The sequence below is a fragment of the Poecilia latipinna genome, unplaced genomic scaffold (assembly GCF_001443285.1).
Source record: "Poecilia latipinna isolate Pla-1442-1.1 unplaced genomic scaffold, P_latipinna-1.0 Scaffold1847, whole genome shotgun sequence".
Lineage (NCBI taxonomy): Eukaryota > Metazoa > Chordata > Actinopteri > Cyprinodontiformes > Poeciliidae > Poecilia > Poecilia latipinna.
Window position 1 is genome coordinate 115,544 of NW_015114463.1, and position 12,597 is coordinate 128,140.

At 43.6% G+C, this 12,597-nt stretch overlaps 2 protein-coding genes across 2 annotated transcripts; one reads left to right on the forward strand and one right to left on the reverse strand.

The window, feature by feature from the left end:
- Positions 1-856: 856 nt before the first annotated feature.
- zmat2 (zinc finger, matrin-type 2) lies at positions 857-4,894 on the reverse strand. The gene is made up of 6 exons (XM_015014779.1): positions 4,716-4,894; positions 3,032-3,131; positions 2,794-2,917; positions 2,643-2,716; positions 1,894-2,039; positions 857-1,332 (listed from the first exon to the last, which is right to left on the reverse strand). Exons 1-6 carry the CDS (start codon positions 4,731-4,733, stop codon positions 1,189-1,191), a joined length of 606 nt encoding a protein of 201 aa, XP_014870265.1. The 5' UTR covers positions 4,734-4,894; the 3' UTR covers positions 857-1,188.
- A 122-nt stretch (positions 4,895-5,016) lies between these two features.
- slbp2 (stem-loop binding protein 2) lies at positions 5,017-11,646 on the forward strand. The gene is made up of 9 exons (XM_015014778.1): positions 5,017-5,123; positions 6,376-6,531; positions 6,940-7,017; positions 7,453-7,533; positions 7,661-7,804; positions 8,668-8,829; positions 8,903-9,053; positions 9,944-10,070; positions 11,063-11,646. The coding sequence occupies exons 1-9, from the start codon at positions 5,071-5,073 to the stop codon at positions 11,125-11,127; spliced, it is 1,017 nt and encodes a 338-aa protein (XP_014870264.1). The 5' UTR covers positions 5,017-5,070; the 3' UTR covers positions 11,128-11,646.
- The last annotated feature ends 951 nt before the right edge of the window (positions 11,647-12,597 follow it).

The following is a 12,597-nucleotide window of genomic DNA, read 5'->3' on the forward strand; positions in this document are numbered from 1 at the left end:
GCAACTAGCAAACACCTAGAGGAACTCCACATCTGCTTTACTCCTAACAGTTGTAATCGGCTTCGTGACGTTCTGAGTGTCGGAAAGAGCAGGAACTTCTTAAAGAGACAGAGGCCCAATTGTTAGGCAATAAATAACTGAAGGTAAGTCGCTTGATTGTGCTATAAAATGGAATTATGTGACTGAAATGTATACCAGTCCTTTAAGAGCAGTGTGCTGAACATAAAAGTTTCCATTTCATTTAGAAATTGAACAGACACCCTACAGAGTCTGGAGGAAGAGGAGGACCAACGATGAAGATGAAGGTTTTATTAGCAGAAGCTCCGTCATGCCACGCTGCACTGATGCAGTAATTAAAGCTAAAGAGCCCAGACCGGAACTGAAGAATGTTTTTCTGTTAAAATTGTTTTATTGATCTCATGGAATATTCTGATTTCTGTTTAGTTCTCTGGTCCAGAATTATGATGGAAATGAAGGCTGAAATATTTCACTGTGTGGTTGAACAGAGTTCCTATTTCTGGGGAAAAAAAAATAAAATATTTTTTTAAGATGTCATTTTTAATTTTTTTGTGTAAACACCCAGGATACAGATGTTCAGCAGAGTAAAAATAGCAATTTGTTCTGATCTGGATGATCACCTGGTTTTGGTCATTTATCAGCAGCTCAGAGGAAACAACCAACTTCCTTGTCTACTTCCTGTTGATCAAACGCTGCGGCGCCGCAGAGAGAGGCTGAACCCACTCAGCGCCTCGGATCACAAAGAATCTGCTTTAAAATGATCAGATTAATAATCCATCATCCTGCAGATTAACTGAATTATGGGATTAAAACGTTTCAGCAGCTGAAACAACAACCATCCAGAAGTCAAAGATTTTATTAAAATACGAACAGAAATAAAAGCAGCTTCTCCTCCTGATTCCAATCATTTCCACTTTCATCAGAAACGCTGAACGCAGCGAACCTAGGCGGTGCTGGAAGCTGATTGGCTGACGGGTTGCAGTCCGACTCCGCAGGAGAACCGCCTACTGGGCCCGCCTAGTGGGCCAGGCATCTGACCAACTGGCTGCTCAGAGTCGCACAACCCGCCAAAATAAGAGTCTGTCTGGGAATGAAGAGCAGGACAAGTCCTGATCCGAATCTCTGAATTGGTCCCAGTGTGCCGCAGGAACTGGTTCCAGTTTTCAGCAGTCAGTGGCTCTTCTTGGACGAGCCGAACCCGGAGAATCCCATGACGGCGGCCATTTCGTCGTCCTCCTCCAGCTCCACGTCGTCCTCGGCTCGCCGCTTCCTCTCCTTCTGCTTCTCCTTCTTGTAGGCCTTTGCCTTCTCCTCCTGCAGGAAACACAGGCCGCAGAGATAGGTCATGAGGACAGGAGGCGTCACTCTGACTAAATACAGTGCAGTAGAAACCATCGACCGGCCAGTTTGACCAGGACCTGCAGTGGGGTGATTAGGGCCATTGTACATAGAAAAAAGGAGCAAATTTTCACCAAAAAACTTGGAAACTCCTGATTTGGTTTATTCAGTCTTATTTTGTTTCATTCATCAACCAATCACAGCCAAGACTAGACCTGCTGCTTTATCTCAGAGAAGAAAAAACCACCAGGGCAGATTCTAGTGTTAACAGTCATTTCTTTTTTGGGCAACATTTGGCCCAAACTCCTCACAAGTGGGTGGCATTACTGCCACCTACTGGATAAACAGTAGGTGGATAAATATTTTCTGGATAAACACAACTACTAATTATTCAGATAAAATAAAAATTAATTGATTTCTAAGTCAGAAAGTAAATCAGGTCTGGATTGGGAATCTATTTTGTTTCTGATGGTTTTACTGTGCATGTGTGGAGCGCAGTAACGTCAGGGGGCCAGCAGGAGGCATGGCCTGACTCACCTCCTCCCTCAGCTCCTTCATTCGCTCCTCGAAGTCGTACTCCTTCTGCTTCTCCTCCAGCTTCTTCTTGTTCACCTCAAAGCGTTTCTTCACCTGATCCAGAGACGAGCGTTCCACCCGCATCGACATGCCCAGGTTCCTCTGGTCTGCTCACACACACACACACACACACACACACACACACACACAGTTTACATTTATACCCATATTAGGACTTTGACTTCCTTTCCTTTTAGTACCTCCATTCGCGTCCTACCTCCAAACTTGACCTCTGACCCTAAACAAGGGTGTCCACCAAGGCATTGGCAACATGGACTTAGAATGTGATCTCAATATTTTGTAGTAGTGTTGTGATAACTATGAAAATGATGACAAAACCTATTACTCCCTTTTTAGGTAACTACTGATCTTAAAACATGTCTATTTTAAATAAACGTCTTCAGGACGCCACATGCACATAAACACGCTGAAAAAAGTTTGATTTATATCACGAAACTACCAGATACTTTATTTAATCATATTTCTGAATTTATAATATTTTTTGATGGCGACGATCATCTCTACTACTGTAAACAAAATGACTGCTCTTTCAGCTAACAGCAGCTAGCACTTATCAACCGGTTGCTATGGCTACAAGACTCAAGCCCAGACTAGAGAGACGAGTCTGACTCAGCCAGCTCAGCTGATGGACTCACACTAAACCAAAACACAGCGTTTCCATGGTAACAGCTGTTGGTTTGAGTACTCACGTTTCTTCCCGTTGATGTGATCCAGGAAGTTGATGGAGTCCTTCACCACACAGTCGCACACGTTGCAGTAGTACCTGGAACAGCAGAAGGAGAAATGAGGCGTCAGCACCGGCCAGGCGGCGTGGAGGCGGAGCCAACTCTGAACACCCACCCGCCCATCTCGGCCTGAGGCGTTGTCTTGGTGATGACGATGGTCTTCCCCAGCTTGGACTCCAGGTCCACCTTGTAGTCCCGGTGACGCAGGAGTTCCCGCTTGACGGGCGGCGCAATCTTCCCTGGAGGAGCGCAAAGAAAAACTTTAATCTATGACCTCTGGGAAATCAGAGCTCTGCTTCTAATCAGCGGACAGAAACAGGAAGTGAAGCCATGTTGGAGACAGTTCTCCTCACCATCCCTCTTCTCCAGCTCCCTCTCCTCCGTCAGACGTTTCTGAGCCAGAGACTCGTACTCGTCTTTGTCCCATTTCCGACGGAAGTCGTTCTTACTCGACTGGAAGAGGTAAAAGTTGAACATGAGAAAAGGTTCCAGAGAAACGGATCCTCAGAAACCTGCGGTTTACCTTTCCAGATTGAACGATTTTTGTTCTGAATTAGTGAGAAGTAAACTGAAATAAATTCTGTAAAGTTAACCTTTGACCAGTCGGGGAAAACCCCTGATTTAGAGCGGAGCGGCCACGACGATCTACCGTAACACACCATACACTGCGGGATGATCGGTTATGAAATCACCAGCGACCATCTTGGATCGCTCAACGTTCTAAGATTATCATAAGGGCAAAATGGGGGCAAAAAATCGTGTAGTGTGAACTACTGCATTAAGTGGCCGGATGTGCCCATCTTCTCTATTTAAATCTAGTGATTACTGAAGGCCAATATACATACAGACTTCATAATCTGCACTCTTTTGGTTGAATGCAGTATTTATTTCCACTTTGGCTTTATGTTGTTTACTTTTTATTCAAGTACGTTTTTTGTTAATGGAGACTGACAATTTTATTTTTGTTTTTGGTTGTTTTGTTTCTTTAGTTTATCAGTTCCAGTGTTATGTGTTCTTTTGAAAATAAAGTGTATATATCTATGGCAGGAAATTGCATGCATTATTATGTCATTTCCATTAAATCAGTGTCAAAAGATCTTGAAACAATATTATCATTTATCGCAATAATTTTTTAGACAATTAATCACTCAGCAAAATTTGTTATCGTGACAGGCCTAACCAGATGTGTTTTTTCTGCAGCAATGAAGATGTTTAAATTATAACTACTTCATTTTATCTGGAATTAACTTGCACAAGTTTCACTTTTGGAAACAAACGATAACAAATACTTAGCTTTTATCATATAATAATTGTTTATAGTAGTTATAGCTCCTCAGGAAATTGAAAAGATTTAAACATTACTGTCATACATAGCCTCTATAGATTTCTTGCATGACTGCTACTGGAGATGAACAAGGACTCTATGAAGATACTCTGGTGATCAGAGTTACAGCAATATTTAATTTCCCTTTAGGATAAATAAAGTACTGTTGAATTGAATAAATAATTATATGTATTTTTTATTCTTTAAGATGATAAAGATAACGATGTAGAACCCAAAGTGAGATTCAGTTACGTAACAGCAAGAGGATTAAAAACACTATTTTTTATTTTAATACAGAATCATAACTCTTATTTTTAAAATCATTGTTCAAACCGAGAATTACTTTATTTTGACAGATCGGAAGTTGTGTTGTAGCGGTTGGCTGAGCTTCTGCTAAAAGCTAAGCGTCTATTTATCATCAGTTTTGCCTCACAATAAAACCAGAGACACACGAACGACTGGTACCGACTGAAGCTCGAGTTTAAATGTACATATGGTCATAAACTGTGACTAAAAGCCTGGTTAATGTTCCCGTCACTGTCTGTTAGCATGCTACCCGCTAGCATCGGTGCTCCGAAGCTTTTTAAACGGCTGCAGGCGGAGCTGAAGGCGGTTCCGGTCGACAGAGAAACCTGAATAGTTACGGACACTTAAGGTTTAAGGTTTAAAAAGTACAAATGAAATATTTAAACTATAATAGTAGAAAAACCCACCCCACTGCCTGACGCCATCTTGTTTACTCGGTTACCGGAAATGGCTGGAACAGACTTTTAAATTTGTGATTAGCAGCGCCCCCTGCAGGAGGCAGGCAGGTAGTGATGGCAAACGACGCAGATTTTAACAGAGGAAAATATAAACAGGAAAAATGCTGTCCTACAGGTGAGCGGAAGTGAGTAAATTGGTTGTTAAATTATTACAGTTTCAGAAGAGAAGCGCCAGAGACGGAAGGTAACCCAGGTATGGTCAGGTGAGCTTTGGGCCCCGCCCCCTTTCCAGCGCCGCAGGTGCGCCTCATTATAAGGCTGAGAATCAGAATGATGGCGTGTCTGTCTGAAGAGAAGAGCAGAAATGTCAACCAGCGGAGTGGAACCCGCAGCCCAGAGTCCGCTGCTGTCCTCCAGGTACGAACCAGAACCTAAACCTGCAGGTAGAGTTCTTAGAACCAGTTTCTAACTTAGAGGAAAACTGCTTCCTCTGTAGTTTACATTGAGCTCTATCTTTCTGACCTGTTGTCTGTTAAACTGATTACACTCCAAATGTTAAAGTTTTGAGCTTTGAACCTATTTTGGGTTTATTTCTTAACTCATTTGGACTGGCTGGTTCAGATTCTTGCTGTGTTTGGTCCCAAGTTTCACCTCCCAGGCTTAGTGGTGTGAATTCAGAGGATATCATCCAGAATCAGTCAAATAAAACTGATTTCCATCGGAGTCATCACCAAGAAGCTCTCTGGTTTTGGTAAATTTAAATGTAAAGCGTTTTTTTTTCTTCCCTCTTCTGGGTAATAAAATGTTGAGTTTTCAGATGATTAAATCAATAAAATGGATAGTTAATTCAGTCATGAGGAAGTCTGCTGACCCAGATACTCACTTTCTCCACAATTAAGCGACAAAAGGTCACAGCTAAAGAAGCTGTCTGTTCAGAGTTCTGTATCAAAACATAATGGAAAGTTGAGTGGAAGGATAAATTGTGGTAGTAATAAAACTAAAGTTGACCTTGAGAGGATTGTGAAGCAAAGTTAACTTTTCTTCTTATTCTGGAGGAAGAGTGGAGAGAAACAGATTGCTTCCTGTTGGTGAAGTTCTGGGTCACCATGACATGATCTGGTTCTGGTCCACTGGGTCTTCTGGAGTTCAGTCAATGGAGTTGGGGAGCTTAGAGCTCCTCCTGGTTCCATTTTCCAGCTGGACTTGGTACCAACCCACAGTACCTGCTTTAATCACCACGGTAATGCCAACAAACTTGGCCTTATCTTTAACCTCATGGAGAATCTATGGAGTCGAGGGGAACAAGAGACACCAGAACCAATAATGAAGACGAGCTGAGGTTCTATCAGAGCAATCGGAACCTCATCAGAACCTCCTCCACACCACATGGATGCAGGAACTCATGGAGAGTGGAAGAGGACTAATGGATTAAAATAATTTTATTGGTCAGATGTAAAACTCAGACTTTGAAATTATTTTTTTAATGAATTTGAGATTTTTAACTTAAAAATGCATAAATAAATGCTTTCACTGTTTTCTAACTTGAATTCAGATCTTTAGGTGAAAATGTAAAAAGCTTCGAGATTAAATAAACTTTTCTAGTTTACCAAACAAAGTCTAAATATTAGACTTTTTTTGGGGGGGAAACTTACTGACCTGGGTCTGCCAGCTTCTCTTCCAGCCCCTGGTCGTGTGTTTGTGCCAATTCTTGGTCAGCGGCCATGTGGAGCGGCGTTCCCGACCTGATGCCGGCCGCCCCAGCAAGCTCCTCCCCCGAACCGTGGCTTCTCCCCGGCTGCAGCTCCGTCTACAACACCCTGGTCAGGTAGGTGGCTCAAATGGTCACTGGTTCCTACCGGAAGGTCAGGTCAGTGCTGCCCCCTACAGGAAGGGATGGATAATTAAACTGCAGCAGGTCTTATTTGGTTTTGATCAAGACTGCAGTTCAGATTCTTTCCCTCCAGGTGGCAACACAGCTGGGTTTTTATGGAAACAAATTTCTGCCATGAAAGAAAAAATAAAAGCCCACCTGGAAGTCATTATTATTATACTGGAGCAAGACTTCGCAGAGAAACGGTCACTTTTACTGGAAGTTGGAAGTTTTTTTTTTTTCTCTCTCTTCTGGAAGATGACATTTCCAGATTACTTATTTATTTTCTTTTGAGTGATCTTCTGAAATGTCTGCATTGTGCTGGATATTTGCTCCATAACGTTTTTCCTTCTGGTTTTCCAGCAACGCATCTCCGATCCCATCTCCCCTGGCTGCCAGCGGACTTCGAGGACGAGAGCGAACCGGAAGCAAGCCTCGCAGGTTCTTATCTCCACCGACCCGACCAAACCGCTTCTCTGCAGGAACCGCAGGACTTCATTGTTTTCTTCCTGGGATCCAGACTCTTAAAGCTGTCTGGATCATTTCATTCAGGACTTTAGGCTCCTACTGCTTCTGGAAGGAAAACGTGCAGATCAGGACAAACCTTCAGTCTGAAAGATTAAGTGTTTTTAATGCGTGGAGTCTAAATCAGGGGTATCCAAAGTGTGGCTCAGGGGTCATTTGTAGACAAAACTATGACCCAAAAAATGTAAATCTACTAGATGAATTATTCATCTTTTAATAACCAAACCTTCTACTTTCCCTTTTATTGTTCAAAAATGGCAAAACGCCCTCATTTTTAAGGCTGGAAATTTGTGAAAATGTTTTCTGTTTTGGGTTTCTCGAGTTGTGGATTCTTAAGGTTTTCCTCGGCAGGCCGTCCATCCTGGAGCGCTGCATCCTCAAGGTGTCCACCAGCAGTGTGGCGGTGGGGACAGAAGACGTAGACGGGAAAAGGTCAGCATGATGGTGACCCGGATTGGTCGGGTTTGTTTGAACCTCGGCTGATTTGCGCAGCATGTTTTGGTCTGCTTTATGGCGGGTTTGGTCACCATGGTGACGGCTTGGCCTCTGTTTCCTGCAGGCCGCTGTTTCCCCGCTGCTACCCCCGCCTGCCAGACCCGGCCAACACCGAGACGAACGCAGCTGTCCTGAAGCGGCGCCAGAAGCAGATCCAGTACGGGAAGAACACCAGTGGCTACCAGAACTACCTGCAGCAGGTCCCCAAGTGAGAAACCATCTCTGAAGTTGGGATGTTCAGACACAAACTATTAATTACTGCTTTTTAATGAACCCACAGTCGATGCTACAAAATATGTAAAAAAATAAAAAAAACTTTTAGAATGATTTTATTCACCATTTAATTAAATTCATTTAGCATAAATGTTAACCTCATACCATTTGAATTTTAGATAACTTTGGCAGAAAATTATATTATATTTTTCAACATGGTCCCATCTTTTGATTACAGGAAAGTTATTTTTATTCATCTCATTAATTAAAAATTAAGTTCCCATGATTTTCTGCAGCAGAGGTCCTTTATCTTGTCAGCAAAGTTTCCATTTCTAGCTATGCTAGCTTGAGGAGCAACACAACTTGATGAATTTACTGACAGCCAAGTAAATTACATTTGAATAATTATTTAAACTTGTATTTATTTTTAAAAGATGATTGAAAAACAAAAAATCAAGATAAATGCAAGATTTAAACATTTCTGGGATTCAAATTTTTTTCATTTAATTTTTGCATGTTTTTTCCTCATCTTCTTTCAGTCTCCTCCACAGCACCCCCTGTTGGCTCCTGTTTAAAAAAAAAAAAAAACCCACTGCTGTAGGACACCACTGTCGCCAGCATCACTGAACTGCACACAGTAGCTGCAATTAAACATATTTTCAAATTTGATATGAAATGATACACTCATGGCATGAATAGTCAAGAAAATACTTAAATTAAATCACAATAAGGACAGTTTAAGGTGTTTTTAAGCAGTATTTGAAATTTATCTTGACGATGATAAATTTTCACGATAAAGGCCCACCTGTATGCTGAAGGCTTAGGCTCTGCCCCCTGATCGGCTGATCTCCTCCACAGACACCTGCGGGACCCGAAGCTCCACCCAGCCACGCCCAACAAGTACCGGAAGTACAGCCGGCGCTCCTGGGACATGCAGGTGCGTCTGTGGAGGCGTGCGCTGCATCTGTGGGACCCTCCGGCCAGCGACGCCCCGGACACGCCTGACCCGGTGGAGCAGCTGTAGGTGGCGCCCTCTGCTGGACGCTCTCGGCAGCAGAAAGCGCAGCGTCTCATCCTCCTCTGGTGTTTGCAGGCAGAGCCAGCTGGCCAAGATGACGTCGGAACTGTGCAAGGATGGAGGAGACGAGCAGAGAGAGAAGGAGACTCCTGCAGCCTCTGATGCCTCCTCGGTGTCTCCTCCGTCTGTGGACGTTCCTGGAGCCTGGACCGTTCCACTGTCCCCAGTAAGGACTTGCCTCTGTACTCGCCGATTATTGCAGGAGGAAGTGTTTTCTTCCTCTAAACAATGATGGTCTGATGTAAACATCTAGCTACATCAGATGTTTACATCTGATGCAGGTCAGTGGGTGATCAGTCATGTATGGCGGTATTTATATATCCTTCTATTGTCCACCCAGCAGGGGGCCATCTACTGATCTCATTAATAATTGGCGGCCCAGTAACTAAGCAAGTGGCTAACATGCCTAGCCTGGTCATCCACTAGATTGTCTACTTCCTCTGTTTGTCAGCATTGGATTGGCTAGCAGCTTCACTTAGGCTGGTCTCGTGCAACTTGAACTTTCTGCTTAAACGTTAAGAAAAATCATTGGCATACAGAATTTGTAGTGCCATATGAAGTATCCACTGCTGGTTGTGCAGTAGTCTTGACTTCGGTTTGAAAACCACGTCATACATTCAAATGGTTTGCTTCATTAACTGAAACTAAAGTAAATCTAGACAAACCAGTTTATAGGTTAATGTTTAGATTCTGACAGACTGAAGATACCCCAAAGTCTCTATCTGGGCTCATGGTTCATGGACTCTGGCTTGGGTTAACTCCTCCTCACACAGCCCCTGATTTACCAGCTGCAGGGTAATTGCACGTGCTCGCCGATTTAAGCAGGTCTGGAACCGAGCCGGCCCCTGATCACTGAAGTGCTTCATGTTGAGCCTGGTTCTCAACATGGAGACATGCATGGTTCTCCTCGGGGCTGGTTCATAACGGAAATCTGCAGGGTGATAAAACTGGTTTTATTCAGTCGATCAGTTTGTGCTGCAGGTAGAATTAATGTCAGCTGAACGCGATTCCGAGTTAGAACTCTGAGTGACTGACCTGTTTTCCTTCATCCGGCAGCTGGAGTCAAGCCACCGGCTTTTTCGCTCTCCTCCTGGCCTCAGCTACTCCAGCAGGAGTCAGCTAACCCCTGATGACGACATGAACGACTGGCTCCGCCTCCTGATGGAAACTGACCACACCCCAGGTGAGGCCACATTCATCCCTCATAACACCTTCCAATCTCTAACTGAACCTGGGTCATGAAAGCATGATTAAAAAAAAAAAAAAACATGAATTTGAGTTTTATTCCTGATAGATTTAGTTCTAAGGTTGTTTTCCCTCCTGATGGTCCAGTTGACTCAGTTCTATTGGGTCCAAATCTTAATCTGTTCCATCTCCATCTGCTGTAGTTCTTTCTCTCTGCTGAGTCAAACCAACCAAACTCTTTGAGCAACCTGTTCTCCTCCTCCCCTATGGTGGCGCTGCACCAAGAACCACTGAAGGAAACGACACAAAAACCTCTGAAGACGACAGAGTGTTACTTCCTCTTTCACCAAATGGAAACTAAATTGGAGTGCTTTTTAGCGGTTGGAGGATTTATGTCTTTGGTTAAATACCACATGTAATTTCTCTTGCTAGGCTAGCACATTAGCTTTAGTTGTATTTACCCAGAATGCCCTGCACTGCAGTCCACTTCCTGCTTTTGGAGCGGTCTCCGGTCTGCTTGGCATTCACATATGCATTCAAACCAAATCCAGACCGAGGTTTGTAGAACCAGAAGTCCATTAGTGTTCACACCTCGCTAACTGAACCATACTTTATAGGCAAACGAACTGAACAAGGCTGGTGATAATGTAGCCTAAAAGTGATGTATGGACATGAAACGAAGGTCAAGGTGGGTCCAAAAGGGACTTTTTGTCTTCTCCTTACCTTAGAAGTCCTAGAACCTGCAGTTACTCTTGTTGAACACTTGGGGGCAGCAGACATGTCAAATCGTGCACTGACGCACTTTAGTTTCTGAATGAATGGAAACTTTAATCTAGAATCATTTTTAATCATCTGACTTCTTCTGGAAGCAGATTAAAATCTAAATCTGAAGCTTTTGGTATTAATTTTTGTTCCTGCAGGTCTGAACCAGACCAGAACCTTTGTCCAGATCTACAATTTAACTCTTATTCCTCGGGTCTGTCTCCTCAGATTTCGGCTCCGATGACCAGCAGGTTCCTGTGTTTTCCGATCAGCTCTTCTGGAATCCGTATTGACGACCCGATCCTAGCCCAGTTGGACCTGATGTTGAATGAACTGGACCTGACCTGTTTTCTGCTGATTCTGAACTCTTCCAAATGTTTTGGGGTTTTGGAGCCAGAAACTCACTCGTCTTTTAAAGATCACCACAAACCTACGTCACCGCTGGTGGCGCACGACCTGCCCAGTGACGCACGACCCAGCCCGTCCCGGTCCGGTCCCCGCCCCTGGCGGTTGGATGCCTTACTGTTAGCACTAGTTTTAGTTTAACTGCATTAGAATGAGCACAGTCACCTGCGTCACGCCGGGTTCCTGCACTGAGGGAACGTCACGAGTTTGTCCCGTTCGTCACTCGGTTCTTCACCTGCATCTTCCGCTCCTCCTCCTCATGTTTCTTTTAAAAAATGAAGCTCCTGATCAGTGGAGTCGAAGCGCTTCCACTTTGGTGTTCTGAGATTTCTTTTACTTCCATGTGCTGCTTTATGAGTAAAGTGAAATGTGATTAATAAAGATGTAAATAAAGAGTCAAAACTTAAAGCCTGACCTGATCTCTGCTTCAAACCGGGACTACTGGGAGAAGATGTTCTGGTCCTGCTACCAGTGCTGAACCAGCTCTGGTTCTGGAAGAGAAAAGGATGGCCCAGATGTTCCTGAATCGTTCAGCTCTACAACTGCAGTTCCAGTGGATGCAGAATTAGTTCTTTATGCAGATGTTCTATTGTGGTTGGTCTTTAACATTTCTTTTTCAACATACACAACATTGTTTTCTTTTGGTCAGAAATGGATCATTTAGATTTTTTTTCTCCAAGTCAGAAGATCTGAGCTAGATTTTTAAAGGCCTCATTGGAGCAGTCACCCAGGGCCTCATGTTTTGGGGGTGGCCCAAAAGATTTGGCATGTTATGATTTTTACAAACTTCAATACTCAGAGCAGCTCACACAAAGTGCTTTAATGTTAAATTTCTATAAATGTATACAATACTGAAATATTTGAACTTGACTATTTCAGTGTTGAACATGGAGCCATTTCAGGTGGGACATTTTGCTGTTGTGTTGGCCTACCTATTAATGTACTGTAATTTGATTTTTATTTTAATGAAGTCCAGCGCTGCAGCATAGGATCCCTGATCCACCTGCTTAGGAGCATTTTCAACCTTTTTTCATGTGTTATGAGTTTTTCCTGGCTCGGTTTTGACCTGTAATGTGTATTTTGGAAGTCCTGAATGTGGAGGTGTGTGTCTGCAGAGACGGATTGAGGTGTTCAGATACGGACAGGTGAGGGTGGAGGTGCTCAGCTGCAGGACTGTGATTTCTGTAGGCTTGTCCTTTAACCACAGCCTCCAGGAAGAGACAGCGGATCAGAGCTGCTGCTGTAAACAAGCTGCTGTTGGCCTGGGAACTACAGCTCCCATCATCCCCTGCGCTGCGGGCTTGTTTTGCTCCAGCTGGATTATTTTTTATTTCTGCAGGATTTCTGGCCAGATATTC

Coding starts and splice junctions, on each gene's coding strand:
- slbp2 (XM_015014778.1), top strand. CDS start 5,071: ATGTCAACCAGCGGAGTGGAACCCGCAGCCCAGAGTCCGCTGCTGTCC. Junction 6,532..6,939: donor GTCTACAACACCCTGGTCAG/GTAGGTGGCTCA, acceptor CTGGTTTTCCAG/CAACGCATCTCCGATCCCAT. Junction 9,054..9,943: donor GGACCGTTCCACTGTCCCCA/GTAAGGACTTGC, acceptor TTCATCCGGCAG/CTGGAGTCAAGCCACCGGCT.
- zmat2 (XM_015014779.1), bottom strand. Junction 2,717..2,793: donor CCTCAGGCCGAGATGGGCGG/GTGGGTGTTCAG, acceptor CTGCTGTTCCAG/GTACTACTGCAACGTGTGCG. Junction 1,333..1,893: donor TGAAGGAGCTGAGGGAGGAG/GTGAGTCAGGCC, acceptor TGTTTCCTGCAG/GAGGAGAAGGCAAAGGCCTA.